The following is a 23859-nucleotide window of genomic DNA, read 5'->3' on the forward strand; positions in this document are numbered from 1 at the left end:
AGCCCAGCATGCGCCTGGGACCTGAGGACGGCCTGAGTCGTGCGGTTGATAACAGACATGCTGTAGTTGGTGCGCGTCGCATGCTGCTATCATGTGCACATATATACACATGTCGGTGTGCACGAATGGCTCCAAACACCGGAATGCTGTGCTAGATTTGCCATGGCATAGAGGACTGAGTCCCTGATTGCTAGACCTCGACTCAGTCATCAGGTAAATCCATGAGTCATAGTGCGACGTTGACACATACCTTCGCGTTCAATGCTACCGCTTTCTGCTCATTCATTAAAGTTACGCTGTCAACCGGAACACAGAAGAACCGGAACCCTTTGAATGATGGCGGAAATTAGAACGGCATAATTCAATGGACGACGCCGACACTTGCCTTCGTCTTCGATGCTGGCGCTTTCTCTTCATTGATTGTGCTGTCAACTGGACAACAGAAGACCACGACCTTGTCAATGATGGCGGAACTTGCCAGGGACGGCGTACCTTATTCAATAGGCCGTTAACCTGGTCTGCAGGAGACCGCGGCAGAAAAGACGAGAATGTGTAAGACCAGACTGTAAGGAAGTCGGAGCTGCGTCCGAACCAGGTTGTCCTCCTCGGACGCAGGTATGCGACCAAGGCCGCCGATCCGCATGTTATGACCTCCGGTGTCGACGTTTTGGTACCAAGTCAGTCCAAAGGCTGCTTGTACCGAATGCACCATGTTGTAGTCGATGTCAAGCTTCCATGAGCCAGATAGGCGAGTATTCCCATGCAGCCTGTGGGTGCCTAGCGCTCGGACTACGACTGTGCATCGGTGTGCATAAAACGGCCAGTACTCGACTCTTGCTGGCTGCATCACCTACGTGTTGACCTCGCCCATCTTCGACAAACCAACTGACTGGCAATATGGCTCGCTCCGGCTCAAACCTTGCGCCCCCGCCATACACCCGGTTCCAAGACACCCCGCCATGCTACGATCCCGAGAAGGCGTTGGCCGAGTTCAACGCACTCTCGTCCGACCAGAAGTCCCGAGTCAGCATAGGCATCTCGCAAGCCGCGAGTCAGACAGACGCATTGCCGTACTTCAAGGACGCTGCAGACGCCGCCGCCAAGGCCGCCGAGGAGATCGACACCATGTTCATCACCCTAACCTCAAAACTGGTCAGCCTCGAGGGTACGCAGAAGTTCCAAGCCGACTTCAAGGTGATGAAGGAGGTACGTACCCCTGATTTCGATCCATTGTCCTACTAATACAGCGCCCTTTGTCGATAGCATTACCGCAGTGTTGTGTCGGAATCGCGTGACCTGGCTATTGGCATCGCACAATACGCTGAATGTAAGTAGATCTCTCGTGGTTGATATCGATATTCAAACACACCTGCCATAGCTTTCGACAGCGTCGTGGTGAAATTCTGCGCAGACAGCAGACTTACGGTAGAGCGGCGTAAGGAGAAGATCAATCAATACATTGCGGTCAGTGCACAATCCCAGTGTTGGCCGCGCAGGCATTTTGACCATGGTCTCATTTGCTGCAGGACTGCGACAAAACGAAGACAGCTGCGGAGGGCATATTGGTCAAGTTCGGAGACCTGAAAGAAGAGTTCGCCAAATTTGTCGGTAGTTTCTCGACGTGGGCGAAGGAACGTGAGGAGGCGGATCAGGAGAAGATCAAGCAGCTGTACAAGGAGATCACGGACATCGACGACAGTTTGGACGCCATAGAATCCGCAATGAGAGTCATCGGTTCGTCCTTGGTGGTCACACTGCCTACGACGACAATGCTGGCTCTTCTTTTCCCGCCCGCTGCTCCGTGGATCATGGTCTGTCTGCTGCTGTGCGATGACATATGCCTTTATGGACTGACCTGTCGTGATAGACGGTCGGCCTCAGCCTTGCTGGGGTTGAGCTTGCTTCCCTTGCGGGGCTCGCCATCGCGAGAACCGGTGCGACAGCTGCTACAGTTGAACTGGTTCAAGTCTTCTGACGTGCGCTCGTATGTTCGCAGCTCTGCTTAATGACAAGCGCAAAAAGGAACGTGCTGTTGCGGACCTGCAGAGCGAGATTAGCAAGATCAAGGCGACGCGCACACAGCTCGAGCAAGACGGCCAGGCCGCCCTCCTCATCTTCACCACCAACATCGATGCGCTCTCAAGGATCTGGGTCCAAACACGGAACGATGCGCAGGAAATTCGCAAATGGCTCGAAGAGGGAGCGAGCTCTGCTGTGAGTCGTGAAGTTAACAGGTGACATCGTCGGATGGCGGTAATGACCTGACTTACCAGGACACCCCCGTATATATGAAGCAAGCGCTGGAACACAGCGTGCAGGTTTACACTACCATGGCACAGTACTTGAAGGACTACGCAAACGGCGTCACCACGGCTGTGAAGAACTTCAAGGCCTAGAATCCCTGGTATACGCTATATCTTGCAGTGCTTCATGACCGTCAGCCGAATTGCATGTACTAGTAGGGAATATACTGCCCTTGAGATCGAACCGTCGCTTGCGGAATTGTTGCATCAGTGTATTATCCAGAGAGGGGCACGTATGTGCCGGTTGTTCGTGTACGAGTGGTGTCCTTATCGTCATAGCTGCAGAGAGGCTTACTCACTGCAGCGTTGCGCGATATACAAGAGTCGGCCAGAGGGCACTGCTGCCCGAGATCGCCGCCAACAAGTGAGCGTATACGACAGATGAGGCAAAGGCTCTGTCCAGTCATCAGATACGGGCACCCACATCGCCACATAGATGTATAAGCTGTATAAGCTATGTCGAACAACAGCACAATCCGGAGTCGCATGGCCCATGGGTCATCATGGTGCTGACCGCCCGAAACGATCCAGAGCGGAAGGCTTCCGATCCTCTGCGTGTCCGGCAGCGGCGGCCCTGGCCTTCCGCCTCTCCTCCCTCTGCTTCTCCAGTTTGGCACGTACGGCAAGCTACAATGACAGGAAAGTCAGGGTGGAACCATTCTGAGCGATGAACGAAGTAAAGAATACGTACCGCTCGAGGATCAATGACGTTCTTGCGCTGCTTGCGGAGGTACCTCTTGAGCGTCTTGTTCTTCCCGCGCATTTTCTTCTTTTCTTTCTCCTCCTTCGTCGGCCTCTTCTTCGCGGCCTCATCGTCGTCATCGTCGTCATCAACAAGACCCTCGTCGCCGTCCTCCTTCTCGTCCGCTTTGCCCTGCACACGCAGACGTTCCAGCCGTGGAAGGCGCGCGAAGGGGACGTCGGGCTCGCCGCCGACGGCGGTGGTGAGTTTGGGCTCCGGAGCGAGCGAGCCGACGAACTCGGGGTCGAGCGCGATCATGTCTGGTTGGATCTACAACACAGTGCACCTCAGTTACCTTTTCGCTGGGCGTCGATTAACAATACGTACCTTGTCCAACAGGCCCTTGACCTCCCGTTCCCTCCTGGCGCGCTTGTTCTCGAACGGGTCCGCTTCGGCGCTGTCAAAGTTGGGCTCGCCCGAGCCTGGGACGATGATGCTCGAGAGGCCGGCGTTGTGCCCAACCGTGAGGACATCGTGGAAGGGGCAGAAGCGCAGGGAGGTCAATGGGCGGTGGGGAATGGGATGCGTGAGGTAGAGCGGCGGGGAAACAGTCGCTGCAAGAGGTGTTTGTATAGACGGCTTCGTGTATACCTGAAAGGCAGGGTGAGAGGGGATGTCACAGTATCGGCGAGCAACAAACGCACGTTGACACTCCCGCCGGAAGCTACGGCGAGCGCGCCTCGCTGGCTCCATTCCACTTCGCCACCACCGCCTCTCGCGTTCCACGTCCGTACCGCCCCTTTCCAATTCCGACAGTCCCACACCTTCACCAACCCATCCTGGCCTGCCGTGGACATGTACCTTCCTGCCGTACTCGGATCGACGCTCACACTTGCGACAGGTCCGAGGTGAGCGAGTAGGCGGACAGCGGGATGTGGAAGGTTTGGTGTCCAGAGCGTGACTGTGCCGTTGGCGTGTCCGAGGTGGATGACGGCGTTATGTGCGTTTTGGGTCATGGCGCTGGGTGCGCCGAGTTTCGTGCGGTGCTCGACAAGCAGTTGTCCCGTAGAAGTGTCTTGGTATTTGAGATAGCCAGCGTTGCCCTACATGGGTGCAGGTCGTAAGTAGGATGATACTGAGCTAGGTGAGACGGAGACATACGACGCTAGCAAGGAGCCAATGATATGGAAGAAACTCAAGCCGTGTAGGCTCGATATGCGACTTCAGCTGGTGCAGCTCCACGCCGTCACGATCGTAGATGTAGACGTATTTTTGCTGTGCTACGGCGAAATGTGAATGGTCATGGAGGAAACTGAATAGATGTTGGTGAGGACCAAACAACCCGTCAGAGCAGAAGTGAATACTGACGTGATATCCCGACATGTTTCTCGTAGTTGCAGCTCAGCATGCATCGTTCCCGTCTGCCAGTCAAATGTTGCGACATGGCCTTTCCTTCCAACAATGGCCAGATGTCTGACAGGCTCCCGCTCAGTGTCTCGCGAAATCAAACACAACCCAACTTAGATTGACGCACCTCCCATTCCGCGTATATCTCGAGCGGTACGGCCCACCATCCAGCTTCCACTCCTTCCTCCCTTGAGCAGCTTCCTGTCCTGCCGCCTGCACAATCTCGTTCTGTCCAATCCTCCACGTCTTCTCCACATCCCCTTCCACCTCCATGAGCCCCGCCTCCTCCGTGAGCAGCAACTCCGCATCCTTCACAAGTGCCTTTGACCGTGCAGACTGCGTGGACTGTCGGGTTAGTTGCGCCCGAAGCTTCTTGTCCTGAATATGACCGTATTTTGGCACGTTTTCGGGAGGAGGGGACGTCGGTCGAAGAGACTTGGGCAGTGCGGTGTGCAGAGAGACCGAGCCTAACGTGCGGTCGTCCGAGGGCCCTGGTCGTGATGTTCCTGACTTCTTCTGGGATTCATTTTGATGGATACGTCTTTTCTTCGTGACTGGACGAATCGCATCCGCTTTGGCGATGAGGGCGTCCATTTTGCCTAGTTTTCGTTGCCGAGAGTTGCCCGATTTCCCGGTGTCTGCAAGTTATAAAACCTAGTGGGACACAGATATATGACCGTTAATCAATTTCTGGTTGCCCTCTTGAGCGTCGTAGTGGTTGAGCGGGAAAATCTCTGGCTGCAGACTGCTGCAGAGTCCAGACTCCAGACAGGTTACAACTCGAAAGTGAAGTTAGCAGCATACACGTGATCAGGATCGAGGCTCTGGCGCTGCCCGAGATGCAATCGAGATCCGAGATCGCGAATGTACCTTCACTAACGGGACTACTAGTAAGACTTAGACATCTGGATACTACGTTCTACCATCCCGCTCATCTGCCAGGTCCCAGTAAATCACTGAACAGGATTCCAACAGATAATGTAAGTTGTGCTATGCCGCTGATAACTCTCTGTGATATATTATGATCTGGGAAGGCCTCCGAAAGGTTTCGCCAAACGGAAACCGTTGACTGTGAACAGCGATGGTTCCCCAACGCCACCGGTTGTCGTGAGTATCCCGTTACCCATATATCTAGCATCCTACCAATATATTCATTCATCAAGTCTCTTGCAGAGCAGTTTTCCTACAACCACTACCCTCGCCCCTTCAAGAACCCAGAATACACGAAGAACACGAACAGGAGAACAAAGAACTTGAAGGCTGTCCTCGCGCAGGAACGGGAACGAGAACGGATAGAGCGGGAACAAAGGAGGCAGCAGCGAGAGGAGCAGATGGACGTCGATGGCGCGGAGAAGGAGTTCATCATGGAGGAAGACATGCCAACTTGTGCGTCGCATGCTGAACCTCCGTTGACCTGTGATTCTCATAGACTCCGTTCAGACTCGTCTATTGAAGCACCTCCCTCTGTGCTCCCGCAGCGGAGATGCTGCGACATTACTGGGCTCGAAGTGAGTTGTTCATGAGTCGCTTAGGCGCACAGTCGTCTCAACCTCATCGCCAACCTTCGCCAGGGACCATACACTGATCCAGCCACCGGTCTACGCTACCACGACAAGAGCGTCTACGACATGATACGGGGCTTAGTGAGTCAACTGATATGTCATGGCTACATCGCCCTGACGTTGTGCTCGACCAGAGTGCTACGGCTGCCAAGGACTATCTCGCAGCGAGAGGTGTCAATCCTATCGTGAAATGACCCGTCGGCTATCTTCGGTTGTGCAGTGAAGTTTTTGCTCTTTGATACGGTCCGTTGGAATGTTGTACTTATGTCTTCGTTGTATTGCTTTCGTCACTCACATGTGATCATCCAAAGACAAGTAGCCTGGTCACATACCATCAAGGCCAATTCCTAGCATGAGGGGGGGCTGCAGTGTGTATCTTGTCTATTACACCATAGACGTAGTCCGCGGCGCATAAGGTGGCGATTGCTAACGGCAAAGTACTACTATGCGAACATACCAATCGCGAGACCTAGGTGCCGTCCCGCAATGGCACTTGCTACATCCATTCAGTCATGTTCCGCTCATCATCGATGTCTGTCTGCTCCGAGATGTATCTGCGTGCGTACTATCATTCCAAGCCTGTGTCCTTTATGCTTTGGCCGCCACACTGATTCTATCTAGTCCTCGTCAGGCGTGTCAAGCTCTTCAGCTATGCTCCAGTCGGGATTGTACATGGGCGGCAGCAAGTCAGGCACCGGACCCGCATCTTCATCATGGGTAGGGAGAAGCAGTGATGGTGATGATGCCACTGCTGGGATAACTGGTGGAGATGAGCTGTCGTGATTTTCAAGGCCTGGAGCGGAACTTGAGGGCATTTCTGTGGGTCTGCGACGTGACGACTCCGCCACTTGGGAAGACGGGTCTTCGGTCTCGACCGGTACAGACTTTCCGGACGTTGCGTATGTCTTCGTATCTTTTGTGACTTCAGCTCTAGATGGGATCGCTCATGGAAGTTGGCGAATGGTGAACTCACAAGGATGCACAACCATCGCGGGGGCATCCGATTGGGGTTCCGTGTCTTGAGGCTCTTCACCAGTTCGGGACGTAGCCTGTTCACCCAACTTCGGTTCAACCAGGTTTGGCGCGGTCCCGTGGGTGTAAATGCCCCTTGCGCGAAAACGTGCGAAAAGGAAAATTGCGATCAAGAGGGCTCCCGCTATAGTGCCGACCTGTACATATGTAAGTACTAAGCTACTGTGTCCATGGACAACACGCGGCGACGCTCACCACAATGCCGGCGACAGTTCCGCGCCTTAGATCATGCGACGTGGCAGCTGGACCGCCGGCATTTGACGAACTACTCGATGTCATAGTTTGGCTCGGGAGAGCAGAAGAAGAGGATGCACTAGAGCATGCAAGTTCGCGTCAGCACACACTCGTATAGTGACTGAAGGAGCAAAGATATGAGCCGGACATACGGAGAAATGGCATCGAACAGGATAACTCTACCGACGTTGAATTCCCTCCCCGACTCTGCATTCGTCAATGTCACCGAGTAGTTCTGCGTCCTGTTCAGCCCGGTAGCAACGTATCTGATTTCCTCGATCACTACCCACGGCGCCGTGGCGTTAAGCTGGTATGCTGTGCTAGTGTTCGGATTGTTCGGCACAGGAGGATCTATGTCCACTAGGTATGTACCCTGCGAGGGATCGTTTGCTCCGTATACAGCGAACGTTACGCTGGAATTCACTACGAATGTAACGGAGTCGCCCTGGGTGGCCGTCAGGATGATTGTCTCCAGCTCCCCGTTTGGCCCGAACGCCAGATCGCCCTGCCATGAGTCGTTTGAGTTGACGGTGAAGAAAGGATTGATAGCCGGTATGTCCTCTATGATGGACGAAACATTCGTTGCTTTGATTGTCGAACTAGCTCAGGGCGAAACATCGATCAACTCGGTCTGCTACATCGTCCAGCTTACTGAGAGTACTCACCCAGGCTCACCCATGCCAACCGTGATAGTCGCACCAATAATGGTCACGGGTCCCTCCAGGACAGTGAGAACCACCGTGTGCACCCCGTACGACACACCGCTCTCGGCATAGAGAACGCCACCCCCAGTTCCAGTCCCTTCGCCCAGGATCGTGCTCCCATTCCAGGTCCTCCCGATCTGGTACGTCGCATTTGCCTCTCCATACAGCCACACTGCCGTACCTGTCCACTGTAAGGAGACTGTCGCGCCTAACACCGAGGTGGTATAGGAGGACGCCTAGGACAGCTCTGTCAGCTCGTTATGGGTGTATCGCGCCCAAGTTGGGCAGCTCCGACGTACCCTCCCAGTAGTATTGATCGCATACCAGCAGTCATATTCTGGACGTGAAGTTCCACAGAACGAACTGCCATTGTTATCTATACCTCGCAACGGCGTATACCACAATAATGGCGACTTGTCATCGAAGGAGATGTTGTACGGCTGATACAACATATTCAAGGAGGCTGGGGCTTGCAGGAGGGTAGGACCAGGAGGCACCGCGTGTAGGTTTTGGGGCACCGAATTAATAGATCCTTACCAACTTGGCAGCGCCCTACACAATAAAACACGGTCTGGCGGCCTCGGGCCTACTGCTGTGCTTCTGCAGCACGGAAGTCGTGAACATCATATCGGGGTCTCGAGTCATCAGGGTACTGAACATGAAAAACGTGCCAGGGCCATCTGGTGCGCTCATCGAGAAGCTACATACAAGTAAGCATGCAGCAAACGCTGTGATTGGTCGGGTCTCACCGGGTGACATACTAAGCTAGAGCGCTTCTTCTCTTCCATTGGACCTCGTCACAAGCCGTTAGGACGTTGAGGGAACCCACAGGTCGTTTGTTCGAGTCGCTGGGTGCGCGGCGCAGCGTGAGTTGAAGAGATTGACGGAGCAGACGCTCATGCACCCGCGAACCGTCGTCAAACTGCAGGGTCACGAATCAGTAGCACTACAAACACAAGGGATTCTGTACACACCCGCACACGCGATGGCACCAGATAATCAACGAAGCTATGTTCATCTTACGATGGCGGGACATGGCATTGCGAGATATGCATCCTCCGGCCATGACCCCCGTGCGGTTCGTGATTGTTATTGCAGAGCTGGACACATGGACCTCCTGGCCATGAGTAGGGCCCGTTTCCATGTGTTGCGGTGATTGGCCGCGAGACAAAAGAAACATGGATAGACACTGATGACGAAGGGAAGAAGCGACAGAATCGCTCGATATTGAGATGGTCAGGTGTCAGTCTGAAGGAACATCGCCGTTAGGGATGATAGCAAAGATGTCGACACGGAACCCACCGCTCAGCCTGTGGTTGGACATTAATTCTAGGCATCCCACTACATGATCACTGGCTGCGACTCATCCGTTCGTACCTGCGCTTCCAGGGACCTCCATTCGAGAAGGAGCACATCCCAGCCACGATCCCATACGAGCTTGATCCCGCACAAGCTATACAATTGAATGCCTGGCACCCGCATCTTGCCCTTTCTTTCGAGTCTTCTGTCCGTGGCGACGCACGCAAATTACAGTGCGCGCGAGGACGAAGGGTTATTCACACCATCAATCCCGCTAGTTGGTTTCATGTGGTTGACAAAACATCGAGGACGTCGGATACGACGATAAGGCAGTACACATTACCGCCGACGCCGTGGCAGAGATTAATCTTACGGAGTAGCCCGAGGGTGTATACAAGCTCGCTTCTGTGGACAAGGGCATCAACGACGTGTTCGCGCATGGAGAGTGCGAACGGGAGGATGGGCGTTCGAGCAGAGGAAGTTGGTAAGACGAGTGTAAACAGGAGCAGAAGGACACCAGAGCGGCGGAGAGTACTCAAGGCGTTGACTATGACTCACCTGTTCTACGCGCAGCGCCGTACCCTTCCTCGTCCCGTTTCCGAAAGACCGGCTCGGCGCAGACTGCCAAGTTTGCCGTGGCAGACGATGTTAATCAGTTCCCTCACATTGTCGCCACAACAAGGTCGACAATCCCCCTCCGTTACACTACTGTCGCAGAATCCTTCCCTGTTCACGCCTTCGAAGAGAACGAAGAGAGCTCCGTTGGACGTGACAGTAGCACAGCATAAGGGAGCAAGGTCGCCCATAAAGCACCTCGGAGCCACCACTGCCTTGATGCTGCGTTTGTTGTGTGATATGAAGAATAGCCACGCCCCGCCGAGACCGTACTTCGGCGTCTTCAGCCCGAACAAATGATTTTGATGTCCGGCGAGGAGCAACTGCGCAGCTTGGTTAATTTTAGTATCGCTGGTCAGGTGCTCGTCAAAGAAAGAGGCTCGAGATCCTGCTTCGGGGGCGGAGAGCACCAGGGTAGCCAACGACGGGAAACTCGACCAGAGGGGTGCTGGATGGTACCAGGCTGTACACCTTGTTGTCCATGAGCACGACACCTGACAGACGATATTAGCCATCCACGGGCCAACCAAATGTGAGATGTACTCGCCTACAGCTCCGAAGAAAACACCCGCTCTAGATGTAGGCTCCTCGTGTAAGTCAATTGTTGCTGCGATTGAGACCTACCTGTCTGTCATGCTGCATCCCCAAATGGCAAGATTGCAGTGCATCCACTGTATCCACGCAGTCTGTCCACGACATGAATGGGCTTTGCACTTCCGCTGATTCGTATACCTACATACTGCCAAGTCCAATCAAGCTCGGGAAAGAGTCCAAGTGACACGGTAGTGCCACAGTACGAGGGAGAGACGCGTGTCGTAAATGTCCGTACCAGTTGAAAGTGATATCACTGTTGGGACCGGACGGGTACAAGAAGCATGCGGCATGGGGAAGGGTATAACGATTAGAGACAAAGCGGGAATGGAAAATCTATGCATTCACACGAACCTATGAGCACTCACACAAGCCCAACGAGCGATCGGCCCTCATGGAGAGGCGAGGCACGCTAAGAGGAATGTATAAAAAGACTGAGTCCGGTCGTTACTGTACTCCGTTCACCGACGAGGCGCGTTCTGGTAGTAAGGATCAAATTCCCCGCTGGGCCCGCCCATCCGCGGCTCGTCATGATAGGGTGACAAGCTGAAGTTGCTCGCGTTCCCTGATGCATCCCACATGCTCTTGTTCTCGTGCTGCAGCGGCACAAACGCGCTTGAGTCGGAATTGCGCACGTCACGCCTGCCGAGCGCACCAGCGCCCCCAACAGAGGACATGGCGTACATCGAGGCTGGCTTCGCTTGCGATGCGGCGCGCCTCTGGCGTGCGATATAGACACCAAAGGCAGCACCCAGGATACCGACGAGCGCGACGGCCCCAACGATACCACCGATAATGGCGCCAGTGTGTGAGGTACTCCCAGACGACGACGAGTCGCCTGAAGAGCTCGTGGAGGAAGAGCTACCGCCAGAACCACTGGGGGCAGAACCGCTCACATTGTCGAGTTGGACCTTAGCGGGAAGAGCGGATGCGGCGGACGTAGGCTGGTCACCAAAGTCGCCGCTACCAATGAGGACGAAGGTGGCATTGCTCGGGACACCAGACATGGTGACGAAGAGCATGGCGGGGCCGGGCTGGAAGAGGTTCGGGTTCGGTGGGAGCTGGGAGACGTGCAGGGTGATGGAACCGTTGCTGTTGACGGTGTAGGTGTTGTTCAGCTGCATGGAGCGCTGACCCATGTTCATGGCGTGCGTGGTCCATCCCGTACGGATGATCCAGACGGTGGTGTTGTCGGCGGCGTCGTTGGCGGAGCCAGAGTACGATGATGCGGGGAGTAAGACGTTAAAGTAGTCACCACCATAGCTGAGCGTGCTCGGTACGTTCTGCGGAGATGGGCGAGTGGTCGCGGAGAAGTACGGTGGGTAGAAGACCTCGGCATCATACGTCGTAGGGTAGATGGCGGTCATATTGACATCGAGATTGGGGTTAGACCCGGCGATGAGAACTGAAGCATCGGGCAGCAGGATGGCCGAAGAGTGGTACAAACGAGCAATGCTCGAGGTGTTCAGGCCTTCTGTCGACCAGTGAGAACCGGAGGACGCATTGGGGTCGTAGATGGCAGGCTGGCCGACGGGATCTGCAGCAAGCGATTGGTCGTACGGCATATCCGCCAGAGAGGTGACGTAGAGCGTCTGCTTCGAGAAACCCGCCGTACCCATCGAACCACCGTTCACGACAAGCATCTTGCCATTGGGAAGGTGGACGAACTGACCCATCGTCCGGCCCTTCGGCATATCGTCCGTCTCCACGTACTGCGGGTCAGAGCCGTCCGTCGGCTCAGGCGTAATGTAGTGGCACTTCGCCGACGCGGCATACGTCCACGTGTTGTAGAACGGCCACGAGTAGTTGCCCCAGTAGTAGTCGGGCATGTCCGAACCACCGCAGAACAAGACACTGGGCGAGTAGTCGTTCGCAGGCGTCAGCGGCATCATCGCAGTAGCGCCGGAGGCGGGATACACCCGGATAATACCGTCCGGCATGGCGGGCAACTCCGTCTCCTGGTTGTTCTGCCAATCCCACAGCACTGATCATCTACATTTAGCAACCAATCGTCATCAGAACAGCCATAAAACTCACTAGTGGACAGGTTCGCTTGCACGAACATCTTCCCAGACGGCATCAGATACGTGTGTGCGTACGAGTTCAGGCCGGACGTCTTGATCATGAAGTTCATGACCGTCGCATCGCCCTTGCTCGGATAGAACTCGTACGTCGGCTCAGCCGCACCGCCCTCCGTCGCCGGATCCTTGTTGGGCCAGTTCCTGTTGATGTAGCCACCCTCGACGAACCCACCAATGATCGCAATCGACCCGTCGCCGAGCGGCTCCGCCGCAGAGTACCACCGCTGCTTCTGCATGTGCAGCAGCGTCGCGTTGTCAAACCATTGGCAATCCGCATTTGACGAGATCTCGTCCCACTTGCACGGGTTGAGGATACGGATCGACGTCGACCCAGAGTAGTCGCCGTACGTCGTGTCGTATGTCGCCGAGTAGCCGCCCGGCGCGAGCACGTCGCCCATGTTTCCGCCAGGGCCCGCCGCCCCGTTACCGCCGAACGTCACGTACGACCCGTTCGGTAGGTGCATGCCTGACGCGCAGAACGTATTCGTGATCACACTCATCGTCTGTGACGTACGGCCCGCAATGTTGTACGCAGCGCCCCAGGCAGCGTGCCCGTCAATCTGAGCTGCGTTGCCCTCCGCCTTGTCGAGGATGTAGACGACTTCGTCGTTGCCGATGAACATCTGAGCGACCATCAACACACACTCGCATGACGGAGCCGGACACACTCACCATCATCGCGCTGACGAGCGTGCTGCCTCCATCCTCGAACGAACCGGGTGTGTGAGTCTGAGCCAGGGCAGCCGGTGCAGCCGCCGCGAGCGCCAGGGCCAGCAGCGAGAGCTGGCGAGGGAGCATGTTGAAAAGTTTCGAGTCGTGCGCGTCGGTGCGTAGCGAACAAAGCAATTATGGCGTAGTTATGGACTAGAGAAGGGAAGAACGTCCGGATAGCGAGGAGAAAGGAGTGTAGAGGACGCGAGGAGGAGGTGGTTGAGAAGGGGAAGGACGCTGCGTGACTTATTGATTTGCCGCCTGTCGCAAATAGCGCCGGCCACGCGGTGCCTTCCGGTCGTTCGGTTTCCTGATCAAGTGTTGTTTCTTGGACCTCCCGTTCCGCCGTGGCGGTGAGGCCTCGCCGACGCCTCAGCCTTCCGAGAGCTGCCTCGACATCTCTCGACTGCCTTTCGACCAACGCATCCGTCGCTTCTCCAGAACGAACATCTGAGGCGATTTTCTGTGCTCTTCTGGCTGATCCGCTTCTGTGTCTCTACGGCGCCCGGTTGTCTTCACAGTGGTAATACTCCGCCAGCAAAACCCAAGCAAGCTATTCTTGGATCCGACAAATCGACCTTCCTCGGCGCAAATGCCGCCAGGCACACAGAGGCTCACCAGGATTTTGTGGCATGATGTTCCGCGTACCCACCCTGGGGTCATACTGCAGGACCATCGACCTTGCGTGTCCTCAACGTTCAACCAACGTCAACGTTGACATGCCTGGTGCGGTATGTTTGTCTGTCATGCTGTGCGTGTGTATAGGAATTTTGCACTCACCCTATGTAACGAGCGTCTACTGTGACAGAGTTCGCTGTCATTACCTGGTGCCGATCGGCATGCCAGAAGGACTGTCCTTGAGGCTATGTCTATTTTGGAGTCGTGTTCTGACAAACCGTCAAGCGGTACACGCATGAGTCTCTGGGCCCCGCAAGTTCGTTGACATTGCGCAACGACGAATGTACGGCCATGGCATTGGGAGACTTGCGTCCGGAGCACGTCGTCTTTGTCATGCGGCGTCCGAATGGTATTCGCTGATTTTGATGAATCTGCCTTCCTCTCTCCTTGAGGATATCGTCTGGCCAAACGTTGGCCAAACGGGCGTTCAATCAATCTACGAACCTTATTAGATGCACAAGGGTTTATACGCGGGGCTGGACATCCGACAGGCTTCGTTTCCGTGCCTTCACGCGTCACGACCAAGCCCGGGCCAGGTTTCGTTGCGATCTCGACTGTTTATTGACGTTGTCGACGGCACCAGTCTGGTATGCCAATGATCGATACCAGGCCTTGCCAGCGATCTACCTGCAGCTATGGTGTGTTGTCAAGGTGCGCGACATATCTGGCATCTCGATTCTCGGTTTAAGTCGAGGTTGACTCCTGTAACCCACTGGAAAATCCTGCGTGCGGCGATGCATCGACGAGCATGATCAATTGGGGAAGATGCAAACGCACGCGCTGCAATGCCTTGAATAATTTGTATTCCCTGTGCGCTTGGGCTTGACGACGTTTCGGTCCTTTTGGCCGTACAAGTCTTGCGCGTCTGCTGTGTGTCTGTCCCGGTCACCTGGAGAGCGTGATGCCGCGTTGTCCTGACCTGGTTATTTGGCGACAGCCTTCGATTCCCATTTGAGATGGCGCCACACGAGGGGCACGAACCTCCAGACATAATCATAGATTCGCGCATAGCGGGCCATAGCCTGCCGGGGCTTCAGACCATCTGTCGATGTCGAGTGCGTCATCTACTCACCCACACCCACTAGCCTCCGAGCGACGCCATACGACGCACCAGGTGGCGTCAGGCTCAGGCGGATGGCGCTTTGCCCAGTGTTTCGGTGACAAGGGTGATGTCGAGGATATCACAGAAGGTCCGTGGCCTCGCTCTTGCCGTAACGCGAGTAGGATCATTGCTGACACGCTGCCCGATGCTCAGTCAACATCATCCGTATGGGTCGTTGTGGTCGAGCCCCATTTTTCCGTAGCCTTCTACGCGACACGACGACGGGGCACCGGAGGTTCGTTAGTGGCCCTATATGCGCATACTGATGTTTGGATGGTGCCCGAAAAGCTAACGGACGTGATACGAGGTCGAAAATGAGGCGTGTACTGTGCCGACATGGACGCATATAGTCCCTCACCAGCTTTTAACCCGGACATTGCGGCCAACGAGTCGGGGATCGGCGCGGCAACTCGGAGCAGAGAGTTCATGGTGGTAGGGAAAGAAGATGGACGAAGGGATGCGACCCTTATATATGCGCACGTTGTCGGGGAATGAATATTGCGTCATGACGCGAAGGCGCAAGTCGCGAGTGCGCCTGTGCGTATGCGCAGAACGCGATCTGAGATCGATCGAGCGCGCCACCGACGCGTTTCGGTCGGCCACACTTCTAATTATGGAACAGAACGACTACTCACGTCACCAGTGATTGCAGCCTCCAGATGACGACGTTGTCTAATCATGGAAGCGTTCGCTACGGCATCAACTTCCGTCTACTTATTAGCCTGTGATACAAGTAACTTAGTCGCCAACACAGATGTGCCAGTGAGTTCTCGAGCGTCCAGGATTGTATTCTCGACTCGGACATAAATGTGTAACGTGCGGATACTCTGAACCATGACTACGTACCTAGATGCCCGCGAAGTCTTACTCTCCCGGCGAAGTGACCTCTTCGGAGGTACACCGAGTCAATGTTCCAGCCGACCCTACGTCCTGACCTACCATACTAGTACAGTACCCCGACAGCTCATGTCTACATAGGGCTTCGCTCTAACGCGACAATAAACGGGATTTACAAACAAACAAACAAGTCTTACTCTACAACTTGGGATGCGCTTGACCCGCCTGGAGCACTCTGTCACCCGTGATTGCCACACACACTGCGGACAAAGCAGGTTGCACGGAGCGCTTACATCGTCAGAACATTGTCAGAACGTGTATATCATCTCGAAATCCGAATATTATCTATTTTCCTGGACCGAACATTGAAAGGCAGCCAATGAGGAGCCGTGCCTTTCAATGTTCGGTCACCGATAATAATTCATGTTCGGATTTCGAGATGATATACTCATTCTAACGATGATCTGAGACTAATCCGACGCCAAACAAAGGGGTTTGTCCGCAGTGACAGCGCCGTGCGATGGTTGTCCATGCATGTCTGGCCTTGTCCGGCTCTTTGTAGCCCTTTGTAGCCCTTTGTGCCCTGAAGAGGCATCCCGGACCGCCTTCGCCGCAGAGTGCTAATCACGATCAACGTCTGCATTGTCCACTCATTCCAGAGTTCCTTCCATTCATCGATTGCCATGCGGTGTACTGATTACATTGTGAGTCAGCGGGTAGTGGCGGTACAGGTATCGGGGTATAAAGGGAGAGGGTACTGAGCGCAAAGCCCAAGCCAGGTACAAGCCGCTCAACACCGCTGCTCGTCCACTATCGTACGTTCTACACACGCAGGGTATGCTCCAGCAAACATCAGCTATATCGTATCCATCGCACCCACAGTTCAAGTCCATCCCTGGCAGGTATGTACACAGTCCTTGGTCTCACACCTGTGGACGCGCAAACTGACGGCGACCTCTACAGTGTCCGATATGTCCAGGTATCAGGTAGACATGCTTTGGTATATCGTCAAGTCTGGACGCTCGACAATGGTTTTCGACGGGGAGTATTAGAGCTGGTAGAGGGACTACCAGCTCTAATACTCGTCGACGCATCCGGTGCATCGAAGCGTTCACCGTCAACATCGGGGTTCAGCCTACGCCGTTTCTGCAGCCGGGTATTCTTCGCGGGTGGCGATGGACTCAGTGGCGCGGGGACTTCCGGTTCCGAACGCTTATTAGGGTATCTGGATGTACGCGTCGACCGACGTTGGGCCTCGGGCTTTTGTTGTGATCGCAGTGGCACTGGGCGCAATCGTCTATGTGGCAAGTCAGCAACAGCCAAGTACATTGGCGCGGAGGTCGGTAGCCGACACTACCGTGTGGCCACTACGTCTATACGTACTACTCACCTGGGTCGTGCGGCGCGTTTTGCGGCCTTTGGGGACGGCGAGCTCTGCGTTAGCGGCCGGCCTTCATCTGAGCAAGGCGCGCTTGCGTCAACCTTGACCTCAGGGGTAGCATCCGGCGTCCCGGAGGGAGGCGCCCTTCCAGAAGAAATCCCAGCGAAAACCGAATCGACGTCGTTCGGAGCTCTGCAGTGCGCGGACAATCGTCAGCCATGGCCGTACCTTCCTCATATGGCTGGCCAATTACCTAGTTCGCGAGGCTACGTCCTCAGCCACCTTCGCGGACGTTGCGTAGCCAGTGGGTCGTGCTACAGAGGATGGCGAGTCTTCCGGTTGCTGCTGTTGTCTAGGCGCATCGCCGGGCCCTCCGCGAGGAAATGCGTCTTGCCTGGGCCGCAATGGTCAGCGTGAATCCACCTAAACTACAAGTCCAAGGCGCACCATCTACCCAGAGTCAACAGGCTCGCGTGGCCGTACCTTCGAGACGACCTCGCGGGATCAAGGCTAGGGCGACGGCGCGTCAGCACATCACCAGGTTCACTGGAACTCTGTTGGTGATTCGACTTACGTATAGTAGGTCGTGGCCGAAAACGCCCCGGAAAAAGACACAGGCCGGCTACTCGATGATGAAGACGAACGATAGTCGAGGTACGGAGAGGTATAAGGCGAGAAGGTAGCGAGCATGTTGGTGATGTTCTATTGCGTCAGGTGAAGAGTAGTCAACAGGAGTGCGGATGATAGGGAGAGAGCACGAGTGTGGTTGAATTTAGGGGGCAGTGCGCGGAGCTGCTCTTATGAAAGAGTCGAACCAGGACCAAACAAAGCGACTGCCACCAGTTCCGGCCGGAGTGGCCACGAACAAAGGCCTACAGACGATCGGCATATGATATAAACAAAGACATATGTCGTCATCGCCCCTATACCTCACCTGCAATACTACAAAGCGGCCGCTCAGGAGCACAATGGATTTTGGGTTGTCCGTAGAGGGCGACTGTTGTGAGATATCCCTCGCTGTTGGGCTGAACATGAGCGACTCACTTAACAAAGCAATGTACCTAGTACTCACCGCTTCGTCGTCCTCTATAAGACAGTGACACCGCGATGGAAGCTTGCGAATGCACCTCCACATCCATACCCAGTCAAGAGTATGTGCCGACACCAATGCATCAGCCAGACTATCACTTCCTCGACGGACACTGGTTGAATCAGTGTCATTCAGCCACATACTGTACAATCGTTAGATGTCTTCTTGTAACCCTTGTCATCACTCGCGTTCACAAGTCGTCGTAACCCGGCATGCCCGACTTCCTCTTCTCAACTCCCCGGCTCGGCACACCGAGCCTCACCAGCACCTCTGCCCATGCGCAGCACATGCCTGCGATGCCCTCATACAGGCTGTACGGCTCGTCGGGCACGCGCGTCTCGCCCTTCCTCTCGAGCGCTCCGTACTCCGTAGCCAGGTGAGCAAGGTGCACCGCGCGCAAGAGCCAGTAAGTGTTCTCTCTTGAGTCGAGCGCGTCTGAGACAGCGAGGAGGGCATAAACGCTGCCGGCGACGCCGTGACAGAGTCCGACGCCCTTACGGAGAAGCCCGTGGGTGTAAACGAGTTCTCCCCCGCGCTGCATTGCCGCAATGGTCCGATCGCGGAGGGACGATGTGATGGTGAGGGAAGAGGACTGTGCGGTTCGGTTGAGGAACGCGGACAGGAGGATCAGCACCCCAGGGGCGCCATGGCACCATCTACGTGAGAACGCGAGTGAGTCACCCGGGGACATCGCCACGGCAAGCTAGCAGGACGCACTGCAATAGTTCGTGCTGGTTATCCTTCCCGACACTCACACGCTTCGCCTCTTGACTTGTCGCCGTACCGCCGGCGACGTAGTACAGATGTCTTCCGGCCTTCGACGGCCAGTTGCCAAGTGGCTCCTGGATGGCGAGCAGCCATTCTACCATTCCGACGATATCTGGCCAGTAAGTTGTGGTTATGTTTGATGGCGCCATGACGAGCATGTGTAGGATGCCGACTGTATCGGCGCGATAAACATCAATGCTCCTGATTTGGTTGTGTGACTCACCAACACCATGCGCCCCGCCAAGGTAGCGAGATACATGCCATCTCCACATGAGGGGAGGGACTTTGTCACGCTCATCTCGAAGACTGGCGAGTTCTTCCTGATACTCGCGAGCCCCGATTTTTCCGCGCTTCATGATATCGTCCACAAGTGCTTGCACGTTCGCATCGGAGCAGAGCGATGTAACTGCACGAACGGCTGGGTCCTCTGTCTGGCTGATAGACATGCCTCCGTCGCGAAGAGACGCGAGTGCTGTGCGAAGCAAGAGTAGGGCATATAGTAGCCCTGCGCGTCCATAGAGGACTTCGCAGCCATCATCGTCAATCTCCTCGCTGACCGAAACTTGTATGGCCGACTCAAGCAGCTGAGCGCAGGGTTGCCAGAACTCCTCGAGCTTCTGCAGATCGGACTTGCTGACGCTAGCGCTGCGCGCATCAGAGCCCACCCAAATCCTCTCCTTGAGGATGAGGGTTGCTGGGCCGACGCTGGTCTCCAAAAACGAGGCCCGAGAGCCCGAGGGTGGAATTGACAATTGCTTGGACATCAGAAGAGTAATGGACGACGTTGGCAGGTCTGATGGGATGAATCCCGCCACGCTCTTGTCCATAACGTAGACACCTAGAGATCATAAGGTGGTAGACCTGGTCAATTTGATACATTAGATACGTACCGGCGGACCCAATATATACACCATTGCGAGCAGCCGTATGCCTGTGGACACGTCTCACGTGTGAGGCTAATGCATCTTGGATGTCTTCTTGGACTACCCCCAAGTCGGAGGGCGGTTTGTTGGAGTGAGGGATGTACCGGGAGGTAGACATTGCCAGCTGTCACTAGAGAAAAACGAACGATGGTCGCTCGAGTCAGCAAACAGTGTTCGTGCAAATATGGCTATATACCGTACCGCTGGAGATGATTCATAGAATCTGAGTTCACGTTGACGTCAGGCGGGGCCCTTATCCCGAGTTTCTGCCTGAGACACCCGACACGTACAGCTTGTCCGAACAGCATGTCTGTAGACTTGAGATTAATTCATATCGGATCGCGAATCACCAAACATAGTGAGGAAGTCTGGGAGCTGAATATTTGAATGTTCGGTATTCAGACTCGACGTGTGTCACACGGTGGATTGTGAACCTCTGCTTGTTGGCAGATCGCCCGCCCTGTCGAAAGTCCAGCGACCCTTGTGTGAACATAAGCAACAAGTGGCTTGCACTTCACAACTGAACGATCAAGGGAGTCTAGACGGGAGTCACTCAGTGGTACTCAGACTGGCAGCCATACGAAGCGTGACGATTGTTTGCATCTATTTGTTCTGCAGGACATGCCGGATTTGGCAACACGTCGACCAGTGAGTCGGACTCGGAGTGACCGCCCTCTGCGGCTGCCTCTGCAGCTCACCATCAATTTTGCGATCACTTTGAACACTCAGCACACTGCAAGGCCGGAGCGAAAAGAGGACGAGGGTAAAGCACTCACGCACAGCCTCGCGACGTTTCTTCTACACGTGCTGCACTCGTTAGTAATGACAGGTCATTGATGCGAACTCAATGGCAAATGCGTAGCTAGATAGCTTCGTGCACCAATGTTGCCATACCAGCACGAATCAGCCGTTTCAAGGTCTGTCCTCTACTTGGATCACACTCACTTCAGCGTTGAGGGTAAATCCAGCCTACTCCGGGTCCCTCTAGATCTGAATCTCGGATCCAGAGTCGATACAATAGAGTCGATACAGTTCCAGCCTCCAAGTCCCTGATTCGGATCGAGTAGCCCCCGCGGTTTCAATCCTCCCGACCGGTACTCCAGCGACTAGAAACCTGCACTAGATCACAGGCGACGTGCCGGGCAACGATCCTTGAACCAGATCTCACTCTGTCGATATGGACACGACCGGCGGTCCTATCACAGAGAAAATATTCCAGGAAGATCCCACATTGACCAGAGAACCCGAGGTACGGTAGCCGCTGTGGTTAGCCTTAACGATCGTCCTATGTACTCATATATCGCAGAGAGAAGATACTGTCCCCTCATATGAGTCAGTGGAAGAGCAGAGTCCCACAAAGAATAGTGCTTGGAGGACGTGCGCAGAGAAAGTTTGGAAGCGCGAGCAAGCAACAATAACGAAATGGAATGGACAGATCGATGCGCTCCTCGTCTTTGTGAGTTGATTTAATTGTCGCCCTGCATTCGTTCGTGCCTGGACTACTCGCATGCGTCAAGGAGTGCTAACATCACTGATCTCAAATCGTGTTTACTCGCGATGCTGATATGATCTGTAGGCAGGTCTGTTCTCGGCAGTTCTTACTGCATTCAACGTCCAATACTACGCAGCGCTGCAGAACACGCAGGGCACTCAAGTGATGTTGCAACTTTCCTCAGACACGACAATCCCCGTTTTCTTGTCGACTCTCGCAGCGCCGTCGAAACCGCCCGTCGCGATATCGACGATTGTCATCAACACCGTTTGGTTCCTTGCCCTTGTATTGAGCCTGGGTGCAGCATCCGTCGGTATCAGCGTGAAACAATGGCTCGTGTCGTACGTCCCTCCGGACAGCACTACCGCGCGACAGCGCACCCGGATATGGCACCTCCGACATCGGGGCCTGCGAAGGTGGCGAGTGTCCGCCATTGTCGCCATGCTGCCGATCCTCCTCCAGCTTGCACTATTGCTCTTCTTGGTCGGCGTCGTCGTGCTCCTATGGACGTTGAATACGGTTGTCGCTATCATCGTCATGGTCCCAGTGTCTGTGCTCATAGTGCTCTCCGTCCTGGCCGCAATCATCCCGACATTCGCGCCCGACTGTCCATACAAGTCACCACAGGCGTGGTGGATATTTTTGGTACTCCACCGGCTCACTTGCTTCGATGGAACACTCCGAAGACGATTATTCGAGACACGCAGGCACTTCATGCTGCGTCTATGGAGGACCGTCGTCACAACGCGGGACTGGCTGGATCGCGAGAACAACCTGCTGCGTTCGGAGGCTCGGGAACAGACATCTGCGTCTGTCGTGGAGACAGTGACTGTGCTTGTAGCGGCGGATCAATTAGTTCGAGACGACGACTTCCTCCAAACTGTCATTGTCCCTGCATTCCAGTCGGTCGACTCGACACATAGCGACTTCGATGCGTCTATTCAGGAGTTCTATCGGCTAGTGCAGTCTAGAGCGCACGTCGCCTACCCGGATTCCAACGTCCCTGGCGATTCACTGGGCATACCAATCATGTCTTGGTTCAAGGATGAGATGGACAGTGGCTCAGTGGCTGCCATGGCCGACTTAACCTTGGACATGCTCATGAAGGTCGCCGGGGAACTCCGGCCGAACCGAGCGAAACAAGCGCAGGAAATGTCGCGGATGTTGGCGATACTGCAAGCGCTTCTCGCTGCACTACCCCGCTCTCAATCTCGGGTCATCGTTCGTCTCATTGACTGGTACTGTGACGAGAACACGAATTACCGAGCATCTAATGCACGTGAAGACGACCCCGTGGAAGTGATCGCCCAACACTCGGTCCGCTACAGGTCCAAGATCAAGGCGATGCCCGGTACGTCTAGTGTTAGTGTGATCTATTTGGCATTGCGCTTATGGGTCTTGTAGTCAGCCAACAGACTGTCTTGGGCACCAAGGCCATGGACCGATTAGAACAGTTGTTGCAAGACGATGCATCGGGTGGCGGCTTCCAACATCTTCAGGCAGAGCGTGGGCTGCTGCGACTGATTGGAACCGTTCTCGACAACCGACAGTCTCCTCTAACCGACGAATCCTCTCATGTCGTCTCTCGTCTTTGCCATCTGCTCGGGGGTGTCACGGCTATTTCGTCCGGTACCCGCACGACCCTGATATGGCTCGCTGCAAGAGTTGCGGCTGACCTGAGCCTAGATACAGGGTGTAAGTCGCTCATTCGAAAATTCTGCTACATCGCGCTGACCGTTCGGTAGCTGTACTCGACCTAATAGCTTGTCTGCGCAAACTTTCCAAAGAACACCACAACGACATACGCTCCCAGAATACGTTGTGCCTTTGCACTGCGATCGAGACCTCTCTGCATAAGCTTGACTCGGACCGCGAGCTGGCGGAAGTATCTCAACCTTTACTCGATGCCCTCCACGACTTCATCGACTCGATCCGCGATTTGGATAGATACGGAATGTTCGAATACTTGCGAGGTATTATTTCCGTGTATCAGGTCATGGCTCGGAAGCAGGCCCAACTGCTCAGTCGGTCAGACCTCGCAAAGCTGGATGCCTGCGTGGCGACCTGCACAAAGGGCTGGCCGGCAGCTTTAGCAGAGGCGAAGATGCTCCGGGAGAGCTTAGCACAGCTACATGGCGTTATGGACACGATTCTGTGCGTCACGTCACTACACTCACCATACCCTCACACGCTGACCCATCTGCTGGCAGCAAAGACACTGATACAGAGAACGAAGTCGGTATATCTGTCACTGCTGCATGAGTCAATTATGGATAATCAATGTGAGCTCGTAGCGATGCTGATCAGAACAATCCTACTCATATTGGGTGGCGACCGAAAGCAGATCATGCTGTGACTCACAAGCGA

At 54.9% G+C, this 23859-nt stretch overlaps 8 protein-coding genes across 8 annotated transcripts; 4 read left to right on the forward strand and 4 right to left on the reverse strand.

Moving 5' to 3' along the window:
• Nucleotides 1–727: 727 nt before the first annotated feature.
• C8Q71DRAFT_572436 (uncharacterized protein) lies at nt 728–2457 on the forward strand. Its single transcript, XM_047919445.1, has 7 exons — nt 728–1206; nt 1264–1327; nt 1379–1464; nt 1527–1811; nt 1868–1934; nt 1997–2214; nt 2274–2457. Exons 1-7 carry the CDS (start codon nt 898–900, stop codon nt 2394–2396), a joined length of 1152 nt encoding a protein of 383 aa, XP_047780045.1. The 5' UTR covers nt 728–897; the 3' UTR covers nt 2397–2457.
• A 347-nt stretch (nt 2458–2804) lies between these two features.
• Nucleotides 2805–4986, reverse strand: C8Q71DRAFT_796353 (BING4CT-domain-containing protein; the record flags this gene model as incomplete). Its single annotated transcript, XM_047925672.1, has 7 exons — nt 2805–2930; nt 2995–3315; nt 3373–3636; nt 3690–4088; nt 4147–4297; nt 4354–4458; nt 4520–4986. The coding sequence occupies 7 exons, from the start codon at nt 4984–4986 to the stop codon at nt 2805–2807; spliced, it is 1833 nt and encodes a 610-aa protein (XP_047780046.1).
• A 275-nt stretch (nt 4987–5261) lies between these two features.
• Nucleotides 5262–6410, forward strand: C8Q71DRAFT_572553 (uncharacterized protein). Its single transcript, XM_047919446.1, has 7 exons — nt 5262–5372; nt 5427–5499; nt 5556–5778; nt 5833–5900; nt 5964–6035; nt 6089–6197; nt 6266–6410. Coding segments are annotated over exons 1-6 (498 nt in total). The 5' UTR covers nt 5262–5370; the 3' UTR covers nt 6149–6197; nt 6266–6410.
• C8Q71DRAFT_572658 (uncharacterized protein) lies at nt 6358–8500 on the reverse strand. The gene is made up of 6 exons (XM_047919447.1): nt 8224–8500; nt 7886–8160; nt 7373–7819; nt 7176–7299; nt 6928–7123; nt 6358–6867 (listed from the first exon to the last, which is right to left on the reverse strand). Exons 1-6 carry the CDS (start codon nt 8374–8376, stop codon nt 6572–6574), a joined length of 1491 nt encoding a protein of 496 aa, XP_047780048.1. The 5' UTR covers nt 8377–8500; the 3' UTR covers nt 6358–6571.
• Nucleotides 8501–10527: 2027 nt separating this feature from the next.
• Nucleotides 10528–13503, reverse strand: C8Q71DRAFT_755558 (DUF1929-domain-containing protein). The gene is made up of 3 exons (XM_047923558.1): nt 13183–13503; nt 12467–13133; nt 10528–12413 (listed from the first exon to the last, which is right to left on the reverse strand). Exons 1-3 carry the CDS (start codon nt 13306–13308, stop codon nt 10891–10893), a joined length of 2316 nt encoding a protein of 771 aa, XP_047780049.1. The 5' UTR covers nt 13309–13503; the 3' UTR covers nt 10528–10890.
• Nucleotides 13504–16473: 2970 nt separating this feature from the next.
• On the forward strand, nt 16474–17814 carry C8Q71DRAFT_572756 (uncharacterized protein). The gene is made up of 3 exons (XM_047919449.1): nt 16474–16542; nt 16614–16740; nt 16802–17814. The coding sequence occupies exons 2-3, from the start codon at nt 16676–16678 to the stop codon at nt 17634–17636; spliced, it is 900 nt and encodes a 299-aa protein (XP_047780050.1). The 5' UTR covers nt 16474–16542; nt 16614–16675; the 3' UTR covers nt 17637–17814.
• Nucleotides 17815–18499: 685 nt separating this feature from the next.
• Nucleotides 18500–20118, reverse strand: C8Q71DRAFT_706445 (uncharacterized protein; the record flags this gene model as incomplete). The annotated part of the gene is made up of 4 exons (XM_047920504.1): nt 18500–18965; nt 19027–19249; nt 19301–19915; nt 19968–20118. The coding sequence occupies 4 exons, from the start codon at nt 20116–20118 to the stop codon at nt 18500–18502; spliced, it is 1455 nt and encodes a 484-aa protein (XP_047780051.1).
• Nucleotides 20119–21177: 1059 nt separating this feature from the next.
• On the forward strand, nt 21178–23754 carry C8Q71DRAFT_857183 (uncharacterized protein; the record flags this gene model as incomplete). Its single annotated transcript, XM_047927381.1, has 6 exons — nt 21178–21249; nt 21307–21456; nt 21577–22843; nt 22897–23187; nt 23238–23646; nt 23703–23754. The coding sequence occupies 6 exons, from the start codon at nt 21178–21180 to the stop codon at nt 23752–23754; spliced, it is 2241 nt and encodes a 746-aa protein (XP_047780052.1).
• Between the last annotated feature and the right edge of the window lie 105 nt (nt 23755–23859).

The sequence above is a fragment of the Rhodofomes roseus genome (genome assembly GCF_022264815.1).
Source record: "Rhodofomes roseus strain CIRM-BRFM 1785 chromosome Unknown C8Q71scaffold_8, whole genome shotgun sequence".
NCBI lineage: Eukaryota > Fungi > Basidiomycota > Agaricomycetes > Polyporales > Fomitopsidaceae > Rhodofomes > Rhodofomes roseus.

Coding starts and splice junctions, on each gene's coding strand:
- C8Q71DRAFT_572658 (XM_047919447.1), bottom strand. CDS start 8,376: ATGTTGTATCAGCCGTACAACATCTCCTTCGATGACAAGTCGCCATTA. Junction 7,300..7,372: donor CTGTTCGATGCCATTTCTCC/GTATGTCCGGCT, acceptor TGCATGCTCTAG/TGCATCCTCTTCTTCTGCTC. Junction 7,124..7,175: donor TCGCCGGCATTGTGGTGAGC/GTCGCCGCGTGT, acceptor ACATATGTACAG/GTCGGCACTATAGCGGGAGC.
- C8Q71DRAFT_755558 (XM_047923558.1), bottom strand. CDS start 13,308: ATGCTCCCTCGCCAGCTCTCGCTGCTGGCCCTGGCGCTCGCGGCGGCT. Junction 13,134..13,182: donor CGCTCGTCAGCGCGATGATG/GTGAGTGTGTCC, acceptor ATGGTCGCTCAG/ATGTTCATCGGCAACGACGA. Junction 12,414..12,466: donor GCAAGCGAACCTGTCCACTA/GTGAGTTTTATG, acceptor GTAGATGATCAG/TGCTGTGGGATTGGCAGAAC.
- C8Q71DRAFT_572553 (XM_047919446.1), top strand. Junction 5,500..5,555: donor CCCCAACGCCACCGGTTGTC/GTGAGTATCCCG, acceptor TCATTCATCAAG/TCTCTTGCAGAGCAGTTTTC. Junction 6,036..6,088: donor ACGACATGATACGGGGCTTA/GTGAGTCAACTG, acceptor GTGCTCGACCAG/AGTGCTACGGCTGCCAAGGA.
- C8Q71DRAFT_572756 (XM_047919449.1), top strand. CDS start 16,676: ATGCTCCAGCAAACATCAGCTATATCGTATCCATCGCACCCACAGTTC. Junction 16,741..16,801: donor TTCAAGTCCATCCCTGGCAG/GTATGTACACAG, acceptor CGACCTCTACAG/TGTCCGATATGTCCAGGTAT.
- C8Q71DRAFT_572436 (XM_047919445.1), top strand. CDS start 898: ATGGCTCGCTCCGGCTCAAACCTTGCGCCCCCGCCATACACCCGGTTC. Junction 1,328..1,378: donor CATCGCACAATACGCTGAAT/GTAAGTAGATCT, acceptor CACCTGCCATAG/CTTTCGACAGCGTCGTGGTG. Junction 2,215..2,273: donor AAGAGGGAGCGAGCTCTGCT/GTGAGTCGTGAA, acceptor CTGACTTACCAG/GACACCCCCGTATATATGAA.